Here is a 23,345-nt window from a genome sequence, read left to right as displayed (position 1 = left end):
TTTTTAAGTGTGTAAATTTGACATTCATTATATATTACTTCTTCAAATATAAAAGGGTGTTATTATTCTTAATATGTGTACAAACTTACTCAGGAACATCTTTCTTCATTGTCCAGCAGTAGTCCGCTAACTTAGAACATAGAACTTTCCTTAAAAATAAAAGTGAGTGTGGAGAAGGGGATGAGGGCAGACCTCACTGTTGAGCCAGCCTTCTGGAGGTGTCATTGGCGTAATTCAGTGAACCACTGACGAAGGGAGGACCCTGCCTGATGACCCCTGTGAAGAGGTTGAGATGTTATGGTTTCTAGAATGAAATGAGCGCACTGGCCCTATGTGAAGTTCTAGTGGTTTGGCACAGAATATTTGTCATCCTGTGTACCATTACAATAAAATTACATGAGTATACTGTGGAAAAAAAGAGGCAAAATCAAAGCTGACCAGTGTAATTAATTTAAATTCAATATTTCATTGTTGCTTGTAAATGTTGTGTGTGATTAATACCGATACTGCAATATTGTATGTAGTCCATTTAAAATGCATCTGATAAATTTAGCTGTATCTTTAATTTTCGTAATTACTTACAAAACCATTAACTGTTGTTGTTTCTTGTAGTTTTTTTTAAATGTGTTTTAAAATGTTTATTTTGAACGATTACATGTAGCGCCGGTGCTGTATAAAATATTTACGGCACTAAAAAGACACGTTAATTGCCACCACAGCCTTGTCTCCGCCCCCTAAAGAAACTTCTCTAGGGACGGTGTAGTAAACAGCACATGTAGGCGGTTCTCTCCTGCGTTCGTCTTCGCAGCTAAGGTGAGTGTGAACAGGTGCTTTCACGCCAACCGTATTCTCTGTTGTCTAGTTAAAAGTATTATTATTATTATTATTAATAATACATGTGGATTTGGGCTGTTTGGCTTTTAATATTCTATTGTAAAAAAAAAACAAACATCCATCATCCATCAAAAAACATCTAACGTCCATCATTTACTCATTCTTATAGATGCGTGCGTACATCATCCTCTTTGCTTGTGTGCGGATAGTGGAGTGCTACAAAAATGGCCTGATTTCTAGCGCTTGCGGATCCATGGCACCGAATCACGGGTCCAGCGCTCAAACCAGCGCAGCCCCCTATTCTGTTACCGTGGACAAGACCAGCTACAGTGCGGGAGATGCAGTCACAGGTAGGTTGCCGTAATGCTCCCGAAGTTAAACGTAGGATAATCCAGATATATTTTCTTCGGCTTCTGATTATTTGTCCAATATTGTAGAAAGTAAAATGTATATGCTGTTTTGACTCGCTTTGTAACTGTTTAGAGAGTCGAAGATTCTAATAGTTGTAGCTGTGTAACCGATTGCTGCTTTCAGACTTTGGGAGGGAAACATGAAGATCGTGCTTTTTTTGTCCAAGGATAAATATTTCCTGAAAGTGAATTTACAGTTTTTCAGTTGATTAACTAGCATAATCTGCCAACTAAATTCAGTATTATCAAAACCAAACACACATACATACGAATGAACAAACATACAAACAATGGAAATGTAGGATTTATGGTAGTTCAGATCCAAAATCTGTGTGATTAAGGGTGAACCTTTTACAAAGACGCAAATGCCAGATATTTTCAAAATAAAAAAGATAACTGGGCACATAGAAATGCAATTCGGGTAGCCAATTATTCATTAAAAAGTTAGATTGGTTTCTCGTTTGTTAGGTGTACGTAAACAAGTGGTCAGTGGTGGTAGCGGCAACTCATACGCGGAAATTACGTGAGGGACGGGGGGGGGGGGGAAACGGAGCAGTCTGCGCTCCAGTTTATCTTTGTAAACATAACTATCATTTTAAACAATATACTACTGTACGATATACAGTATATCGAAATAAATCTGAGATTACTTCCCCTAGTTCATATGCCTCAGAGTGGTGTGGTTCACTTTACATTGAAATATATACAAGTTTAGCAGGGACTAAAGTTAGTTTTGCATGCTGTGACAGTTGCTAATTATTTTAGGATACTTACTGCTATATATATATTTTTAAACTTTATTGGTTGTTTACAGATGCACTAATTAAATCAAATTGTTAATTATTTTTAATTAAATATTAATTTACTGTCCTTAGTTGGATACAGCAAGGGTTTTTGACTAGCCTCATAGTCTGCAACTCATAATTTTATCATTTACAGTATATGTTTTATGTGTTGGGATAGATAGCAGACTAGTGTCACAAAATGGAATAATCACTGCCCAAGGCTTTTTGCTGTGTGCCTTGTTATACTGTCTTGTGCCTGTCAGCAGTGCAGTGCTTTTAACAACTGCTCAAAAACAAGAGAGAGAGAGAGAGAGAGAGAGAGAGAGAGAGAGAGAGAGAGAGAGAGAGAGAGAGAGAGAGAGAGAGAGAGAGTGAGTGAGTGAGAGTGAGAGTATGTTTAGAGCTCATTAATCCAGACAATAGCATTTAAATTCAGTATTATCTGGTCCAAAGTTCTGGTCCAAAGTTTTAGGTCTTACTTAGTCATTCAATATCTGTCAACACATGTTGATGAATGATGAATCTGAGTGATGAATCTGAGATGCAACTAAGTTGCATCCATCTGTCCATATAAGTCCAGATGAGAAAATGGTCATTTCCTTATGCAAGTTACAAGTTAATAGATTTAGACCCCAGAGACTGCATTACAGCTGGTGGCTGTACTCCAGCACTTCAAGCCTTTTTATACTGATTTTAAATTATTACCAAGAGTTTCAGTTATTCTTATTACCTTGGGTGCTGGGTGGTTGCAGATCAATGGTCAGAAAACTTGACAATGGTTCCATTAATAATATGTTCAGTTCCCAAGCACAAAGCAGGCACAAATACTCCCTGAGGCACAAGCCCAACTATAGTGGCCAAAACAAGGCAACCACCACATGACAAAAGAAAAATTCCAATTCCAGCATAATTAATTAATTCATTAATTTCATCTGATAAAATCAACCAAGAAGTAAACCATTTATTTATTCACTGCACTGAATACATCTTTGAGACAGAATTAAAAAGCAAATATTAAAAACCGTAATGTGTTTTTTTTTTTTTTCCTCAGTGACTCTCAGTGCAAAGTCTGGCACATTCCTGGGATTTCTGCTGGAAGCTCGCCTGATCGGTGGCTCTACTCCTTTTGGCTCTTTCAGTTCAGCGGGTACTGGTGCCCAACTGCTAGCCTGCTCAGGACAGCATGTAGGCCTACAATTACTTTGTAAAATGCTTAATTAGAAAACTGATTAATCATTGCAAGTAAATAAAAAAAAAAATCTACCCAATCCAATTTCTTATGTTGTTGAACCTCAGAGCGCTGCTGTCTCACATTCATCACCTACCCCAAAATCCCAAATCCAGAGTATATGGAAAGCTCCTACATCTGGAAACCTCAACAACATCCAGTTCAGGTAGTGAGGCTGGCCTCCTGTCCAGCAGATCACTATTTTAATTTTGTCTGCACCATGTTCTTGTCTATCCCTGCATCAGTAATTTATGAGCAAATATCTTTCATCTTTTAACTCACAATAATCCTTTTAGCCTGTAGCAATCGAACAGAGGGTTTGTCAGTTGAATGTTGTTACTGAATGCTTTTGTAACAAATGTTTCCCAGTGCAACATTTGTCCAGGCTTACTCCAGCTTCTGGGTGGGTGTGAAAAGTGCACAGGTGACCTATAGCACTGGGAATGGTACCACAGCAATGGTGAATATCCATCCATCCATCCATCCATCCAATCTGTTTCACTCTTTTTCAACTCCTTTTGATAATTTTGGGATGCATTGACTTGTTTGGATGCTCTAACAATGGAGTAACAAAAACTCTCCCCCATCTGTTTTCTTAAGAATGGTATTTCTAGTGCAGGTTGTGGAATTACTAAGACATGTGTCAGCCAGCCCAGTAACTGTGACCCTTTTACCAACTCCAACTGCTACTTCATGTCCGCCATGCCATTGTCTGATGGATCAGGATTCAATTTTGAGATCTTTGGTCCTTCAAACGGCTACGTCGCCATTGCTTTCTCGGATGACCAACAAATGGTATCAATTTCCAGTCTTTCGTTTGAATTGCACCCGTCTATCACATTACATAATTTGCACATAATATTTGCATTTACATTTTTTATTTTCCTAAGCATTAAAAAAATAGCATTTGACTGACCTGATTTATCTAACAATTTGTAGACTGTTTAGCAATCATAGCCAATGGGCTGAAGTTAACCGCTGGAAGCAGTTTGTCTATAATAATGTATAGCCTACATGAGTCTTACATTGCTACATCTGTGCATATATTTATGCATATTCACAATCAAGTGTAATGATTCAACACAGAAAGCATATTTCCCAGGGCCCCAATGCCCGCATCATATCTTCCCTCTTCTAATACACCTGCTTCTGCTAATATATTCAGTGATGTTCTAATTGGTTAATGGCACAGTTGGAAAGGGATAAAGGTGACCACCACTCAATGCTTTTAAACATTCAATTAAGAGTTTGTTTACACTGCTGTTTTTTTCATACAGCTGCCAACACCTATTCTGAGTGCAGTGGCCTAAACACACAGAAAGAAGCCAAATGATCTGTTGTTATGGTTACATTGCATTTGTCATATGAGATTACTGTTGATGTACATTAAGTTCTTCATGTGAAAGGCTTTGTATATTGTGGACTGGTTTTGGACTTGATCCTCTTCTCATTGTTTTCACAAGGGAAATGATGATATCTACATTTGTGGGAAAAACTCTCAGGGTAATATCCAGTTGCAGCATGCTTTCTCAACTGGAACTACAACACCAACCACTATTAGAATGGTATGGAGAGGTTTCACCCTGCTACAGTATGGCCTAATAATGCACGCTGACCTACACATGTTCAGTCAAAAATACACACTACTCTCAAGGATATAATTAATTAAAAAAAAATTTTTTTTTCATTGAAACATGATACATCACATATATTACATGATATAAGTGATACCAGTTTTGATGCAAATCTATTTTTGTCACTTCAGTCTAGTACAAATAACAAAATACTTAAAATGTGATTAAATACATGTTTTGAAACGCATAATTAAAACCCTACCTATCTCTGCTCTAACGGACTTACACACACATTCACTCCATGTCTCATGCACATGCACAGACCCACATGCACACATACTCACATGGTCTTTGTTTAAAAGGGCAACGTTACAAACTTCAACGCGTCATTTACCAATGGTGTCATCAGCTGCTCTTTCACTTCTCGAAACTCTCTCAGCACCACCAGGAGTTCGGCCTCCACAAACAGCTACTACATCTTCCTGGCCAATGGCCCAGTAGACCAAAACGGTAGGCAGCACAAAGCTCCACCCCAGAACCTGAGTCAGTCTGTGTCATTTTCACAGTAATTTAAACGTAACTCTTTTTAAATGGATTGTTATAAACTAGGTAACATTTTCCATATCAGAAATCACCCACCTGTTCCACCCACACAATGTGCAATATTTCTACATTCAACAGGCAATGGATGATTTGGAAATTGACTCAATGGGTAAAATGAAAGCATATGAAACCAAGGATGAAGTTTATTATCAAAGTGAGGGCATCTGTCAGATGAAAGTAACTGGGCAGAAATATTTTCATTTGACATTTTATTCTTGTTAAATAACAACAATAATAGTATTTTTTATGTACTCATTTATGTACACTGCTTAGCAGTGAGAATTGCGAGATGCAGTAGTGTTTAGGAGTGGAGCTTTTAATGAGATAAATTGTGTTTAAGCAGCATTTATTGTGGGAATCTTTATCTTAGATCAAAAATCTGCTTAACCCATCCTAAATATACGAAAAGACATTGCTGTCAACAAAATGTCAAAAATGTCACCTCATTGTTTATCACCAAAATAATAGGTTGCCACATGATTGTGCTCATGGAGGTGCAGTTTTGTTGTCTGCAAATGAATTTGATTTTAGTTTTGTTTATAGTGTTATCTAAAAAGCTGTAAAGATATATATTCTAACAAGCAATCTATATGGTATTATCTGATTGTCTAGTACAGATATTATAATTATTGTATTAAGCTTTTTGAAAAGTGGAAAGAATGAACCTGCTGGGTGTCAGCTGCAGTGTTAGGTTCTTGAGGTCTGCTTACTGTTGTGTTCTTCCTATCAGGAGTCATCCAGATCCACCCCAATACACCCATCATCAGTTCCGCTAAGATAGATCTCTACAGCCCTCAGGTCCTGGGTGGAGAACAATACCCAGCGATCGTCAAAGCTCATGGTTAGAACTGCTCTGTTTTTAAAGCAGCTCCACTGGATGCCACAAAAAAATGGAGTCTTTGTACTGGGTCTGACCTGAGTGCCTACAGAAACAAACCACTGCCTTTAAGGGCACATGCCTCTGTGTCTTTAAGAACACATCTCAGGAATTTCCTGATTTGGGCTATTACAATCCTGATGGATACTTTATTAAGCTTATAAAATGAAGGCAAAAAAAACCCAAACCTAATATTTCTTCAGCTTTCTTTCACCACTTCTTCTCCATATTTTAAAGAGTTCCAGAACTTGTGATTGTTTTGCCTTTGAGTTCACTTATTCTATAGTGCCAGACGTAATTCTGCATGTTCTTGCCCTTCTAATGACTGTGCTCTATGGCCAGGCTGCCTCATGCTTATCTCTTGGATGACCACTGGCTCTGTAGGCATGCTTATTGCACGCTACCTCAAGAAAACAACCCGGGGGACTCGGTGCTGCGGAAAAGACTTCTGGTTTGTGGTAGGTTTCAGTATTAATTGACTAAGGACATTTGAGTGTACTGTGCCTCTGATTTTAGCTAAACTCTAAAATACTCCAGTGAATAATGAATAAAAACATTTTTAAGTTGAATTGTAGACATTGTATTGCTTTAACATCAGTTAATTAGTTAAATAAGACATGTATGGCCACAATGTACAGCCATCTTTCACAACATAAACCCTGACAGTAATCAGGACAGAAATTTGGGTGGTTCTACTTATTAAAGAAAATATCATTGACCCAACATTAAATAATGTTTTTGGATGTATTAATTATTTGATTGTTTATTCCACGGAGCTGTGTAACAGTTAAATCAAAACACTTGTGTAGCATCTTCAGTAGAGTGCCTTTTTTTCAGTGAAGAACATAATCCCTTGCACTACACAGATAATAATCCCTTACACTACACAGATAATTGTCACACTCCTCGTGACCTGGATCAGGTGGTAAAATGCATCAGGTACAGCAGGTCAAAAATTAGACAGCCTGGTAACTCCAGAAGAGGAAAAACAAACATTGCCCCATGTGCAGTACGACTGAACAAGCTTCATTTATCAGCATTTTGACTAACATTTGCTAACAAATGCCTTAGAAGCTGCTGGTTTGGGGGGAGGGGCTGTATTAAGGAGGCGCAGGGTTTTCCATTCTCTCTTTTTGTCCTCTGCAGGCACACATGCTTTTGATGCTACTGTCAGTTGCTGCGACCATCATTGCGTTTATCCTGGTGTTTTCATATGCTCAGGACTGGGCTGGGGTAAATACAGATTTTGTGATCACCACGTGCTTCAACTATTACAAGGAAAACAAGTTAACTTTAAGTTAGATGCTATAAGCCTGTACATAGACTCTGAGTCATTTTAGAAATAATCTGTAAACATTAAATGTGATAATTGTTAGATGCCATGTCAAACAGTGTGTGTGTGTGTGTGTGTGTGTGTGTGTGTGTTTGTGTTTGTGCAGGGAGCTCATCCGGTACTGGGCTGTATGGTGATGATCCTCAGCCTGGTGCAGCCCACTGCTGCCATGTTCCGCTGTGGCCCACAGCATGAGAGGTGAGAGAGACACAGAGAGATGATAACAACAACAACAACAACAACAACAACAATAAGTGGGAGGCTGGCCACTAATGAGGGTTAACATCTGCTTGGTGTCCCTTCCCTGCAGGAGATTCATTTTCAACTGGGCCCACGCTATCAATGCACTAGCCATCAAAGCACTGGCAGGTAGGAAAAAGCCTCACCATCAGTAAACACCCAGCATTACAATTGCACATACACACTGACCCTTTTTTCTCCTTTAGTTTTGTATTCACCACAAACATTTGTGAAAAAAAGACTCTATTATGCTGCCTTGGGAGAGTGACTAACCAAGGTTATTCAGTAAGGAAGGCCCTGCTACAGAACAAGCAGAGTTACATATTTTTCCTCACGCACTTTTTGAAAGCATCATAACTGCTGCAGATTGTTCAGGGAAAGCCTGTTGTGAAAAATGTGTGTAAAAAGGGCAACTTGGAAACATTGTAAGGCCAAGCTGGTGGGTATTCTGCCTGTATGTGAGACTGGCTTGCTGCTCCATGACTGTCTTTGAGTCAAGGGAGAGAATAAGAGTGGAGTTTATGTCGGTATTCCTAAGCTAATGTAAATTTGTCTTCATTGTACATGCAGTGGCAGCGATATTCACTGGTCTGATACTGGTGGACCCCTCTCAGGATGGCTGGCTGCCAAAGGTGATGGGAGGCTTTGTGGCGTGGGAGGCCCTGTTTTTCCTGTTCCTAGACATTCATCAGAAATGGACGGAAAAGGGTAAACAGTCACTTTCCTGATAAACACTTTGATAAAGTTGGACTGGGAGTTGATTCCAGTTGGTGTAACATAAGAGATGAAAGCTGCTTTACCAAGTTTGGTTTTAATTCTTGGCTCTGCAAGTTGGTTTATATCCATGGATCTAAGACACCTACTGGGCTTATACTCTTTGCGCATATCAGAAAGGAATTCTTGGACTAATATGTAGACTAGTAGTAGTGGTTTAAAGTCAGTTATATAACTAAGTGGAAGCTAATGTAGAGAGTTTAGAACTTGAGTAATGCACTGTTTTCTTTGTCCTGGTTAAAACTCTTATAGCAGCATTGAATGGCGATAAATGCATGTGCGTAAAATGCGGAGATAGGCAGCTTTAACATCCCAACATGATGAATTAAGTATTTTTACCTTTTGGGGGATTTTTTGGGGTTGTTTTTTAAGTAAATTGAATCACAAATTATATAAATGTATTGTTTTTTCAGATGTTGATGGAGATGATTATGGCCAGGTAAGTGTTCAAAGCTATTTGCTTTAATGACTAAATCACAGTAGCCGAATTACTGTGGAGTGACTACAGCAATTGTCTTAAGTTTAAAGATATTAGGCTCTTATTCCTATTTACTCTCGTTGTTTATGTACATAGCTAAATGTACAAGATAAAAGTTAAATGTAATGATTGGGGTACTGGGAACGAACACATGCGAAAGAACTAGGAGAACTAAAGACAGACAAACAAGGAACAGCTGGAGACAGGGAACCATAGAAATAGAGAACAGAAAAGCAGAGAAGTAAGTCAGGCAGTCCGGGAAACGGAAGACACTCTGGTATGTGAACGTGACATTAGGTAGGATGTGTTGAAACACTGCAGTATATAATTCATGAATTGATCCATGTGATGCATATATCTTCATTTCAAGTTTTATTTATTTATTTTCATTTACTTTCAACAGATAAGACCAGAAGTACTTATCATGTTAGCATTCTTCCTGGGAAATGTGGCATTCCTCGTGACTCTTCTTGTTGGAATAGGGAATGTATAACTTCTGAAAGAAGAAACCTATATGTCATCACAGCCATATAAAACAAATTCAAGCTGATTATTACTTTTTTTTATAGAAACTCAGGATTTCTGCATTTGTAGTGATACAAGAATCAAATTAGGATTTCAGTATGCATACAGCATTTTTTTTTTTAAATTGCTGAATACTGTATTAGCTAAATCATTTATTTGGTAAATGGATTTTCTCTGTATTTCAGTTGCTATTGTAATGCATTGAAGAGTAATTGGGCTACATAGCCATTCATAGTTCTAGTTCAGATAATGATGAATAATGTAGTCCCTGCCGTTCTTGGCTGAGTGCAAAAACACACATCCGTGTATGTTTAACATACCTCAGTAAACAACAAACAGTTCATTCTTTCTCTTTTTTACTTCCAGTAACTAATCAGTAGCCTACCACGATATGATAATTAAGGTCAAATGTATTGGTAATGCTCCAGCTAATGGTTAAAATATTACATTGATAGTGATTCCCTATAGAAACCTTGATTTATTCTGAAACTTTTATTCCTGCATGCTGTGACTCAAAAGATTCTTGAGTGTTTTAGAATTACATTTTGAATTTTAACATGCCCTTCAACTCAGGCACTTTTTCTTCAGATATCTCATGAGGAGAATGCAAAAAAGCTCATGAACTCATGCAGACAAACCCTCAAATTACCTACATACATGTGTTGTCTCTTACAGAGCTCACAGTGTAGCTATATATGTCCATCCCCCAGTCTCTGTTTATTTGTGTCTAGTTGTATTTATCTTATTAACAAGAAATATTCGTAATGGCTTGTTGTATTCATTTCCATGCTTACTGAACAGTACATGCCTTTGCAATCACGTCACTTTATTATATAATAAACCAAATGTCCATAAACCTCATGCTTTCTCCTTTAAGAATTACTGGGCCTCATTCACCAACCGTTTCAGAAAAAAATAAAATCTTAAACCCCACTTATGCAATTCACTAAGATTCGGAAATTCACCAACTGTAACAGTGAGCGGTAAGGAGGTGGACGTATGTGTGTAGTCCAGGGTCATAGCGAAGGCTTTGAAACACAGACGGACTTTCATACATCCACCAGACACAATGAACAGCCAAGACACAGGGCACATGACAGGGTTTAAATACATGAACTTAACAAGACTAGAAACAGGGGACGGGTGTGGAAAATCAAACGAGGGGCGGAGAAAACGAAACTACGGCATGGAACTAAAATACACAAGACGGAAACCATGGAAGATGGCAGGGACTAATTGTGACACCAATGTTTTCTTATTTGGGATTTGATCTAATAGGTAAGAAGAGAATCTCACAATCAAGAGCAAACACTATAATGTAGTAATTTAATTACAATATCTTTATTTTTAAATAATTGTTTTCATTATTTTAGAATGCATTGTGGTCTTTTAGCATAAACACTGCACTAACACTTCAGTTTCACATCAGTCATGTTTCTTGGGAACAATACCCTTTAATAACCAGTAAAATTATTAAAAAGTTTGCATCTGCCTGTCTCCATTGTGCAGTAATTAAGAAAAAAGTCAGAACTGAGAGTAATGAAGTCAGATTCAAGGGCAGTGTTAGGAGTGGGCCAAAGAGGCACATGGGCAGAAGATTGACACGGGCATACATTTTTCCGAAAGCAAGATGGAGATATTACACATTTCAGGTTACTCATGCAGCTAAAAAGCAGCTAATTTATAAATTGGTAAATCAGCTAAAATGTACTTTTTCTTGTTAGTGAACATGAAAACGTGAGTTCAATTTAGGACGATAAATGTAGCAATATAATGTTCGCTTTCTTCACTCCTTGTCTGTGCCCCTTTAGTTAACATTACTGAAAAACGTTCCCAAACAAATCCAGACACAAACATTTGTTCCTTTTTAAGGCGGCTCTTGTTAAGCTCAACTCTGGCCGGTTTAAAGGAAAATCATTTCGTGGCTCAAACCATTAGGAGTTTCATGCCCTTTTTGGGAACTGGAAGGGCTTTTGGTTACTGACTGTTCTTAAGAAATGATGCCAATTAGAAGACATTGGTGTTGACAGACCTTTTCTTGGAACCTTTCTATAGAACCAAATTTAGAAAACAATTAGAAGACATTGGTGTTGACAGACCTTTTCTTGGAACCTTTCTATAGAACCAAATTTAGAAAACAATTAGCAAGATATTGAAGAATTTGGCCAGTTGTTTCCTTCCATCGCATTTATTTTCTTGTCTTTTGTCTCAAAGATCGTAAGCAATCAATTCAGTTACTAGATGTCACCATATGAAAAAAAGAGAGAGAAAAAAAACATCCTTGGTGAATATATCATAAGGACTGGTTGAAAATATCAAAAATATCATAAGGATTGGGCCGTATCAACCCGATTAATCAAGAAACCTCTCCACAAGGAGGCTGTTCTTCTTGCCTGTCAAATGACTTATGTGTGCACACAATAGAAGGCCAGGCTGAGCTGAAAGCGTGTGCCTCTTTAGACAGGAGGGGTTTGGAGACACCTTTGGATGGAGACTGTGGCAAAAAAGGTGAACGTCTTTACCGACTAAGTCTGCCAGAGTTCAACAAAAATAGTAAAATCAACTGTGGCCTCTTTAAAGCTTAATTAGGATGCTTTAATACATTAATTACATTAAATTACATTAATATAAATTACACTAATAATTTAAAGGTAGTAAAAATGTAATTGTGTTAGCAATGGTTCAGCCACTTATAGCATGGTGCCAGAAGCACTGTAGGACGTTAAGATAATGACAGGCTTTTAACTTTTGTCTTGACTGTCATCTTTATTCTTTGGTGATCAGAAAACTATACCATACATATACGCTAGATGGCGCCATTCACTAAAATGATAAAAACCTCTGTACAAGGGCTCGGTAGATCCGTCATTCACACATGAGCATATGAATCGCTCTCATCTTCTCAAATGCTCATGTTAATTCTTGCGCTTTCTGTAATTCATTTCCGTTACGAGATCTCTTAAAATATTTACAAACAATGGAATTTCAAAATGACCTGACAGGGTCAAGATGTCAAAACTGTCGTTTATCGTCTATTATGAATTTACGTTATGAATCTCTATCGTTGTTACGTACCAGCCTTATCCAGTCAAACCCAAAAGCGATTTTCAGATGCGATCTCCGACAAGGCGCGTAGGTTCGGCGCGGCAGACGTTGAAGTAGGAGAGAAGTAGTGGGTGGGGAGCGCTCCAGAACGCGTTTTGCGATTCCTCTGAACCGTGAACGCTTCACCGCGACTGCTGTATCAGTTTCGCTTTTTCATTTTTTAACTTTTTGTTTTAGAAATGAACAAACAGCTCACTGGAATCAGTTTAGGAAACAGATTTTATATTTGATTATAATATTTATATAGTAATGTGTTATTTCACTAACTTGTCATCATATAAACTTTAATATTGGGTCTTTCTTACATATTTTAAATTATGTAACCTAAGAGTACAAAAATAGAGGGTTCTCGAATGCACCAGTCTAGGACTAGACTTCAACTGTCTGTCTGAACCCTAAAAACATAAACCTTTGCTCTGGGGCAGCACAGTGAGAGAGAGAGTGGGGCAGTGCATGCAGATGAATGTTCGGCCCGAACACTGTACTGTAAGCTCTAAAAAGTTGGCAAACAGTTACACCTTCCCTTGTTCAAATAACAGTGAGGTAGAACCACTAATCTATAATGCAAATCTATTTTTAATTATAGACAAAACATAGTTTATTCGAGATTAGTAGATATGTGTGTTTGCTTAAAATTCTAAAAGGTTCTAAAATGTGTATATATATATATATATATATATATATATATATATATATATATATATATATATATATATATATATATATATATATATATATATACACAAAGCTATGTTCAATGTAAGTAAAACTAGCTGCTTGTAACCTCCTGATTGCGGATTTGAGTTTGTGATGCTTTTAAGAAGCTCACCTCCCTCTATCTATCTATCTATCTATCTATCTATCTATCTATCTATCTATCTATCTATCTATCTATCTATCTATCTATCTATCTATCTATCTATCTATCTATCTATCTATCTATCTATCTTCTTTATTCATATTTAATTCATATTTGTTTCATTAGTACAGACTTTCTCAGTCTTTGGCCCGTTTCTACATTCAGAAAATAATCACACACACACACACACACACACACACACACACAATGCCTGCTGTGGATGAGGAAGTGCCTGTCAGATCAGGTGTTTGTCCTCATTAGCAAAACCTGTACATGACACTGAGGAATTCCTGCAGCAGTGTGCCAATATTTCATTAACCTGAAATAAATTAAATAAGTGATGAAATAATTAAATAAATGCACACATTAAATAAACCCACACATGCTGCCCTTATGTTCTTGCTATCTTGTAAATTCTGTGCATTTCCATACTATTGTATTGGCTTCTAGTTACCAGATAGAATTCTCCTCAAAAAAAAGACAGTAAAACAGTATATGATTTGTCCAGGTCCATTTATTGCTAAGCCATAAAGCTCTCGTCCATAAGTGACTTATGACTAAATCTTACAATTTGCATCACAATAATAATTTACCCCTAGAGCTGTGGTTCCTGACCCAGTGGAGATGTGTGCTTTCTTAACTTTGTTTAGACTGTGTAAGTTCTCAATGTTTCTGTTATAGCTCATAGAAAGACCTTGCGGGGAAAGGAAAATGTGGAAGTGACATCAGTTTTAAAAGACCAGCTCAGAGGGTTCAAAGCACTGCTCTCCCACTCCCCTTTATCTCTCTCTCTTTCTCTCACTCTCTCTCTTTTCTTCTCTTCTTTCCCTCTTTCTTTCTCCCTGTCCCCTCTTTTATGCTCTCTATCTCTATCTCTTTTTCTCGTCCGCTCTATCTTTTACTCTCACCCTCTCCCCTCTCTTTCTCTCTCACTCTTTGTAATTTTCCAGTCCCAAAGAGCATACGCCTGTGCTCGAAGACAGTGCTCAAGCCTGTCCAGGGGAGAAGTTTCTCTTCCCCTCGGTTTGTTCATTCACCCACCCCCTCTGTGTACAGTAAGTGGGGGAGGGTTTCAATTCATGTAGGCTTACAGCTCAATTAACCATTGGAAGAAAAACTCAATACAATTTTGTGGTGTAGTTTATTCTTTTGCATCTTTATTTTTCCAACAAGTTTGTGATAAACATTGTCACGTTGTAGTCCAGTAACACCGATAAGCTGTTTTGTTAAAGTCAGTTTGACACAAAGGCTTATTTTAAAGACTATATCATGTCTTTAGAGTCATTAGCAATGTGCTCCATACCGTATTCTGCATTCATTAGAGAATGCCAATGGAAGGCTTAATCGAAGAGAAAACTTAAGGATACCAGAGGCTTACTTGCTATGGGGTATGGGGAGTCTCCAGTTCCTGCTCCTCTAAGACCCAGGGACTCTCTGCAAGTCTGAGCTTCAGATGAGACAACAATGAGACAGAGAGGCACAGTAGAGGCATCATAGGAAGCTCCTGACGAAGCGCTTCCACACAACAAATTACAGGGTGATCAGTAGAAAGCTTTCATTTATGGATGTATGGGAAATGAATTGAACTAATTCTGCCCTTGCCACTACTAGTCCTGTTAAAGGTATGCTGCATAACCTAACAAAGATACAATTCTGATGAGGTATCACAGCCAAGAAAGGGTCACAGAAGGTTACAGTGAAAAACAAACCTTTAGAGTTTTTCCACCAAATGTTCAGTTGATTTTAAGTTCTGAATTTCATGCCTAAATGCTAGGGAAAACAAAAACAAAAAAAAACATTCCAATGTGTTTCAAAAGTCTTTCAGCAGCCAGGCGGTAATGTGTTTTGTAGTTTCTGTGCATTCTTTCTTGCACAGGCCCTCAGTCACAGGTGAACTCCCCTCCCACACCTCCTCCAGAGTGTTTAACATCAGCACCACATGCATCTCCGCCCACAGAGTAGCAGCCAAACCAGTAATTTCCTTGGTAATGAGAAAGCAATATTCTATATGCATGTCAGAACAGTTTTACTTAGTCAAAATGGCTTTGCATTTAAAGAATGAAACAAAAGATAAAAAGCTCTCCAACATCTTTCTCACTTGAGAACATACAGTATACATTATAACTCCAACACCATAACGTGTTACACTTTGGACTGAGCTACCTATCGCATGGTTCTCCACATCTGTCATAAGCCAATAACTGCAAGTTATCTATCGCTCCTGTAGATGCACAACCTGCAGTGTCCAGGTTCACACTGGACTGGAACATGTCCAAAGAGTCATCCCACAGCAGAATGGCCATTGATGACACAAAGCCAGGGGAACAGATCACAATGTGCTGAAGTGTGTAGGTGGAGGAGTGGACATGTCCCTGTCTGTCATACCAGCCTGACATGGTGAAGAAGATTGCAGCAATCAGCTCCTTGGGAGCCAGCTCTAAACACTCCTTCACCTGCCTGAGGTGACCGAGAACGGAGGAAGCTGCATATTCGAAAAGCCTGGTACTTTATAACACTAAAATAAAACCTACGGCAGGTGAACATCTGCGGTGTTTTGTTTTTCTTACGCATACGGCCATGACTGTAGCTCTACACTTCGCAGTCCTCCAGACACTTCTCAGATTCATTTACATGATCAATGCCAGTATGAAATAGACTATCAATTCCAGTATTGAGATTAGCCTGAGAAACTAATAAAAAGTTTGAACTGGTTGGTGAGTTTATCAATCCTAGCCCTGTTGTGGTTGTTTTATAAACCTGTTTGTTAATAAAGCTCTTACAGGAGAAAGAAGAGAGCATTAGGGAAGGCAGAGTTGAAAAACAACACAGCAGCGCTGACAATGGATTCCTACGCAAGCATTAGGATGCTGCTATGGGTTGGAGAAGGTTGCGTTTGTGTGTTCTATGCTTAAAGCAGTAAAACGCACAAAAAGAAAATGAAATATGATTCTTCAGAAGTTTTCTCTAAGTCCATTCTTTCTGTATGTGTGGAAGGTCCGCACTGGCCTTGGACTACTGCATCCAGACCTACATATGATGCAGGGGAGCTTTTGTTACACGAGTCAACCAACTTGCGTAGAATACACCAGCTTTAATTTTCCAGGAAGCTGACTCACATGTATGTGATGGAGCATGACAGAACCTCCACAAAGCCTTTGCTCCTGACCTCAGAGCTCTGCTGCTGTTCTGGCTAAAATATTAGTGTACAGGCTGGGGATCAAAACTGACTTTGTAGCAATAGCAGAAACTTCAATAACATCAAAAAATGCTTAACACCATACAGACATAAAGGTAGCACTAACATTAATGTTTTCTTGAAACACAGCCACCTTAACATGAAAACTTTGATGCTATAGATATTAAATTCTGTCAAATTTTTTGTTTCAAACACTGCAGACTTGAAGCAAAAAAACACTAACCACATTAAAAAATTTTAACCGTAAAATTCTAAAGAATAATTGTGTCCAAAATGTATTTGAACTTGAAAACTATACAATTAAAGAAAACCATGTTATTGTATTAAAAAAAGACACCACTGCTAAAACGTTTTTGATCTCTGTCACGTTTGGCCCCTTCCTAGCATGGTTTCTATGTCTCGTGTCATTGTTTAATTTTCTCCATTCCCGTTCCGGTCCTTGTTTTGGTTTTCACTGTTTCATTAGTTACACCTGCTTCTTGTTAGCCCTCATTACCCTGAGAGTGAGTGTGTGTTTTCTGTCCTAGTTTGCTGGTCATTCTTAATCTATGCCTCCTTCATGTGTGCTCGTCATGTGGAATTTGTTATCCAAGCCTCTGTAGTATTCGCTAGTCATCATTGTTTTGTTCATATCATTTATTTTGTAATTTGTGTTGTTTAGTTTTAGCCTGCTTCCTTTTTCTTTTGCTGTGTGTTTTTGTTTACTCTGTATTCCCATTATATCCATACTGTTTCTATGACCCTGGACTGTTCTAAAGACTCTGATTTTGGATTTTCCTAACAGTTTATTAACATCCAAAACAGTACACCTCAGAATGCAGAATGGGCAAACAATGGGCAAACAAATCCAAAATGGAATATCCAGAACAGAATCAAGGAGAATGCAAAAGTAATAAGACAGGAACAAGCATGTGTAACAGGGACAAGGTAATACTTGGAGTTGAAGTAGATACAGCACAAGGTCAATGCACAGGTAAATTATACCGCTTGGTAGACTTTAGGAAACAGGGGCAATACTTCACAATATGGAAGCATGAGAGAAACATTTAAATAGGAGATTTAATGAAGCACAGGTGCACAGGGTTAATACTCTGGGCATGACGAGCTCCCTGGAGGATTTTGGGACATGTAGTGTGTGGCAGGTCCAGAGGGCTACATGACAAAAAGCCCTTTCATGGAAAAAAATGGAGTTACAGTCTTTAAACTTACACAAACCCTGCAATTTAATATGTTTATCAAAACACTTACATTTCTAATTAATTAATTCAATTTTGCAAGTAATGTAGTGTTTATTTGATATTTGGTATTGATAAAGTGAGTAATATGGCAAATGTAGCTCTCTGTTTTAATTCTTGACAACACAAATCCCAGTCTAAATTGCTGCTCTTCTCCATACTTGCACACTTAAGGGTGCTGAATTTATAAACTTCCAGATGATCTGTCACTTCAGCACACTTTGTTTGTGGAATGACTGGAACATGGATTCAACAACATAAACAAAAGAGGAATGATTTTGATCACCTTTTTAGAATTTAAATTGAATTAGCACGTTATGGGATAATAGGAGTGTTGAAACTGTTTAAAATTTCTGTTTAAAAGTTCTTGATAACAACAGGTCCACTCTATATGATGATGTAACTTATTTTGTAATTTATTTTAGAATAAGCTGCTTACTTATAACTGTTCCTGGAGGGGAATAGCCTGAATGATTGCATGTAATAAATACATTTCTCTGCCACTGCGTACCAGTGGCTGTCTACAACTTTCTTCCGATATTGTATTTTGCCAATCAATGGCAACCATGGAAATGAATCAAGCTGAAGTCCCTTTTTATATGATGGCAATTGTGTGGCCATGAAGGTTTGATGTGATGACATTTACCACTTCAGTTTACGCCATAGAACCTAAGTCCACAGTAAGTCCGTGGGTCCCTACTCCAGAGATTTAGACTGGACAAAGAGTCTGTTCGCTCTCTCCCTCATTTAAAGTAATCCTATCTGACCACTAGAGGGTGCTCTTTTGGGCATTCAGTCTGAGTTCTGTTTCACTGGTCTTGATCAGGTTCTGGTCTATAATCTGGTGACTCAGTGCTTCATTGATCACTGGCCTACACTTAAATTTGTATCAGTGAGTTACACCACTCTCTGCTTACTTTTAAATGTGCCTGTCTAATAAATCCGGTCATTATGGGCTCTCAGTCTATCCTCACAGGTTGTATTATTGGCACTTATGTGTTTACCATTTGGGCTTCTCCTCTGTCCTTGCTGGTGAAACTCTATCATGCATCTGGTTTGGACTCTCCTGGGTCTTTCTGTCCATCGACGAAGGTGTGTGTGTCTCTCTCTCTCTCTGTGTGTGTGTGTGTGTGTGTGTGTGTGTGTGTGTGTGTGTGTGTGTGTGTGTGTATGTATGTGGGGAGGGTGGATATGGACTGGACAGATGCTATTTTGTTTTGTGGATCAATACATCTAAAAAAAGAATGCCAAGACCAATTTGACTAGAAGGATGACCATTCAGTCTCACAGAATGTGACTGTAAATTGGTACATCAGTCACTGCAACACAGGAGACAAAAACAGATATTCATATATGAAAGCAATACATGAACATCAGAGCCCACATGAGTAATGAACAGTTATTTAGACACAATGTATCATGAGTCCTTGGGAAATAATGACTTGCCAACAATTGTTCCAGCAAACATCTTATGTTACATTTTGGACACGGGTCTGAAACTCATATGATGTTACTCCAGGCAGCAGGACAGTGATATGCCCCCCTGCCTAACGTCCCTGAATGAACTATCAATACCAGAATGGGCTTCATCATAATCTACTGGTGCGATGCAGAGCATGACTGCAATGGCAACTGTAGGAATGGCAGCAATTCGAGGCTCCTGGAGCCTGTCAAAGCTCTCTGCAGGGGTGGCTTTGATCGTCCGTTAGCCTGGTGGGAGCAGGCCATCCTGAGCCAGAACTCTAAAATAGTGGCAGGTTGGGAGGAAAGGGCAGGGCGACACAGGTCCGAACACACAGTGACCTCCACTTCCTTCCTGTGCCGGACTGAACTTCCGGGCTTATTCCATCTGCTTTCTAACCAGTCAAAAAAGAGATGTTTCAAATGGGTTGTCTCTTCTTTACACTCACTGTGAATTATTATGAAGATGAGCCTAATGTTGGTGTAGGTGGATGCACTGTTTAGCACTTATGGACACTTTAATAATTGCAGTCTTGTTACTTCCACACAACACTGCTCACTGTCATGAGACCCTCAAGGCCATGAGGGCAGAGCCAAAATCCCATTAGTGCAGACATAAGCAGAGAAAAACCTGCAACACTTTTACCAATGATAGCAGAGATGGCAACTACAAAGCCCTGAACTCATGGACTCATGAATACAAACATGGCAAAAAAGATCCCTGAACACATGGACTCATGGACACAGAGATGGCAAAAAAAGGCACCGATTGTGCTGAGTTCATTTCTCAGCATCTTCTGTGTCTGTCTCATTATCTCATTATCTTCCATGTCTTTCTCAGCATCTTCTGTGTCTGTCTCATTATCTCATTATCTTCCATGTCTTTCTCAGCATCTTCTGTGTCTGTCTCACTATCTGAGAACAGGGAAGAAAACAGAAACATGACTTCTTCTGTTCACTCACCTTCCCTTCTGTGGTAAAGATCTTCTGTAACCAGTGACTCTGTGGAGATGGGAGGTGAGTTCTCTTTAATATGTGAATAAAAACACAGGTGCTTTGCTGGTGAGTGGGAGTTCAGGACCCTGCAGAACAGCTGGTAGTCCTGGAGGGGGCAAAGTTTCACATCGCAGGAGATGGCCATCCACTTTTCAGCGCTACTCTTTTTGATCAGTCACTTAGCATCAACTGCTGTTGGTGCGTTGATTTAGCTGGAGCTCCTAAGAGAAGACTGGCTGAGTGGTTTGTTCCCCTCTGCTGAAGACTATGACCTCTTTGACTCTGAGACCTCTCTGACGTTCTAAACTTTCTCTTACCTCCTAGAAAGTGTAAACGCCCTCTTCTTCTATGAATTTAAGCAATCACTCACATAGCATACACTTGGTGCTGAAGTGGAACAGGTGATGTTTTAGCCTCTGACATCGATCTAGTTCTGAATAAAACAAACAAATAAAAAATCTGCACAAAAATGTTTGAGCAAAGGTGTAGCTATTTATACAACTTTGATATATATAGACTCTAGAATTGTTGGTGATGATGGCAATAATAATAATATTAATAATAATAATAATAATAATAATAATGAGAATGGGATGAGGGATTTATGAGTGTACGATTGAACAGATTCTGTGTGTGTGTGTGGGTGGGTGTATGAGTGTAAGTGGGATAGAGAGAAAGAAATCTGTGAAAATGCAACAGTACAGAAATGGCGGTAGAAACAGGATATCGATATGTACCTCCACTGTCCTACCAAGTGAAACATGCTCACTTCATCCAACATGTTCATACTCAAAGCTCCAGCTCTCTCTCTTTCTCTCTCTCTCTCGTTTTCTGGATTTAAGACAACAGCCGATACCTTTCCAAATTTATAAGTGGTATATCAGAGTGAGTTCTAGAAATAAACTCCCTGATATTGCACTTGATATTCAGTTTCTGCCTTTTGACATTTTATTCAGTGCAGTTGCATGTAGTGGTTGCTGGTTCAAGCCCCACCACTGCCAAGTTGCCACTGTTGGGCCCCTGAGCAAGGCCCTTAACCCTGAAGTTGCACTCTGTCATAATTATAAGTCACTTTGGATGTAAATGTAAATGTATTCCTTTAGCTATTGCCTTAAACTGTAATACACTCTTCTATAAACATGTACCACAGTTAAATCGATATAAATTAATTCACTAGTATACACGGTTAATTACGGAGGTAGCAAGCCGTGCATAAATACACTCAATACATTTGCCCAGTTGGATAGTTGCAACAGTGTAATGTGATAAAAACAGACGGCTAAGAGATCTTGACAAAGTAAGCTATATTAAAAACTAAAACGGAGGGCAAAAAGTTACTGCAATACATTTTTTAATCTTTTATTTACAGAAAGATATTTTCATGCTATGTTTTACGTTTGGCAAGTATCTGATCCACTTACGGACTCTGCGCCTGACAGCTCATGCTTGACACACTCTATACTGTACAGGCTGCGAGGCGGAAGACAGCGGAGAAGCGCGACAGAGGAACGTAGGAGGGGGAGGTTGCTGGAGTGAGAGTAGGTGACAGAGCTCGATAGGAAAGAGATCGAACACGGATTACCATCATTACCGCAGCTGCATTTCACCAATAAGAGAGAGAGAGAGAGGCAGAGAGAGGGAGAGGGAGAGAGAGAGAGAGAGAGAGAGAGAGAGAGAGAGAGAGAGAGAGAGAGAGAGAGAGAGAGAGAGAGAGAGAGAGCACAAGACAGAGTGCACACATTGCCGATGAAATCGCTTAACCTCTGTGTTTTCTGCCTTGCAAATGGGGAAGTAGAAACGAAGCCTGCTTTCGGAGTTTCAGTGTGGCAGAAGCTGTCATAAGCGCAATTTCAGATCTTTAGATCGTAAGGGTTAAGGCAAAGTAGCTGCTTGCGCTTACTGAAAACGATGGAGTACTGGAGACAATGCGCCTCATGGTTGATCAACTGCAAGGTGCTCCCACCGAACCATCGGGTAACATGGGAATCGGCACAGGTATTCGACCTTGCCCAGACTCTGCGGGACGGGGTGCTTCTGTGTCAGCTTCTCAACAACCTGCAAGCACAGACCATCAACCTAAAAGAGATCAACCTTAGGCCACAGCTGTCACAGGTAAGATCGTCGCGCATCAACATTATTACAGGGACTGTTAGTGGAAGCGTGATATTGGTAATATGTCACGGTTTTCAAAAAAAAGGCAGCACACAATTAACAGAACCGCCGAAGAAGCTATATTTCGTAGAAAAAAAGAGTTTAAAATCACCAGAAACGGGGAGAGGTATCTTACACGTACTGGCGCGATTCAGTACAAAAATGTTTGGTTTTGAGGAGCGGCTGTGCACCGCTATCCGCGAGGCGGTCTACGTTCTAGGGTCAATTAACAGAGTCTGCGCGTGAGGTGTACACGCGCCCTCAGCACTCTTCTTTAAAAGTGAGAAAGGAGAAGACGAGAAGCACACTTAAGGTGGCATTTTTAATGGAGCGTAAAAAGCATTAAAAACTTTTACAATAAAAAAAAAAAGATTTCATTGCGTCTTTTGACTTCGATGTGTTAAAGTTGCACAATAGTTCTTGAAAGCGTTTGCTTTTCTGAACGTAGTGACGAGTGTGATGAGAATGTGCGCATTCGGTGCGGTGTTATTAGTGTGCTGTGTGAGGTGAAAGCAGCAGCTGTTGGGTCAGTGGGGTGCTCACTTTATTGAAAACAGTGCAGGCAGCCACGTCTCTCGCTCCACGCCATCAAGCACCATCTGGCCAAAGACTGGACCACATTATACAATCCTCTCATATGGAGCAAAACCTGAGCCCTCTACTGGGCCCAGTAACAGCAGA

The 23,345-nt window shown here is 39.1% G+C and overlaps 2 protein-coding genes across 5 annotated transcripts in view; both read left to right on the top strand.

The window, feature by feature from the left end:
- Window positions 1-680: 680 nt before the first annotated feature.
- Window positions 681-10,517, top strand: zgc:163022 (ferric reductase 1). Its single transcript, XM_027013288.3, has 16 exons — window positions 681-813; window positions 1,004-1,184; window positions 3,081-3,214; window positions 3,326-3,423; window positions 3,627-3,717; window positions 3,858-4,052; window positions 4,721-4,822; window positions 5,194-5,341; window positions 6,165-6,275; window positions 6,654-6,769; window positions 7,458-7,544; window positions 7,751-7,842; window positions 7,955-8,013; window positions 8,455-8,592; window positions 9,072-9,097; window positions 9,540-10,517. Exons 2-16 carry the CDS (start codon window positions 1,004-1,006, stop codon window positions 9,627-9,629), a joined length of 1,668 nt encoding a protein of 555 aa, XP_026869089.3. The 5' UTR covers window positions 681-813; the 3' UTR covers window positions 9,630-10,517.
- An 11,493-nt stretch (window positions 10,518-22,010) lies between these two features.
- The window catches only part of vav3a (vav 3 guanine nucleotide exchange factor a), a 76,282-nt gene continuing 74,947 nt past the window's right edge, over window positions 22,011-23,345 (top strand). For 3 of the 4 annotated variants that reach the window (XM_027013280.3, XM_027013279.3, XM_081695839.1), the window contains exon 1: window positions 22,011-22,625. In XM_027013280.3, the coding sequence (XP_026869081.1) occupies window positions 22,422-22,625 (204 nt within the window). In that variant the 5' untranslated portion in view covers window positions 22,011-22,421. The remainder of the gene's footprint in view (window positions 22,626-23,345) is intronic. The other variant, XM_027013281.3, reaches the window with a different exon arrangement.

This window comes from Electrophorus electricus, chromosome 14, assembly GCF_041902795.1.
Source record: "Electrophorus electricus isolate QZ-2024a chromosome 14, ASM4190279v1, whole genome shotgun sequence".
NCBI classification, from domain to species: Eukaryota; Metazoa; Chordata; class Actinopteri; order Gymnotiformes; family Gymnotidae; genus Electrophorus; species Electrophorus electricus.
Note: the sequence above shows the minus strand (reverse complement) of the source record. Positions and strands in the feature narration are given on the sequence as shown.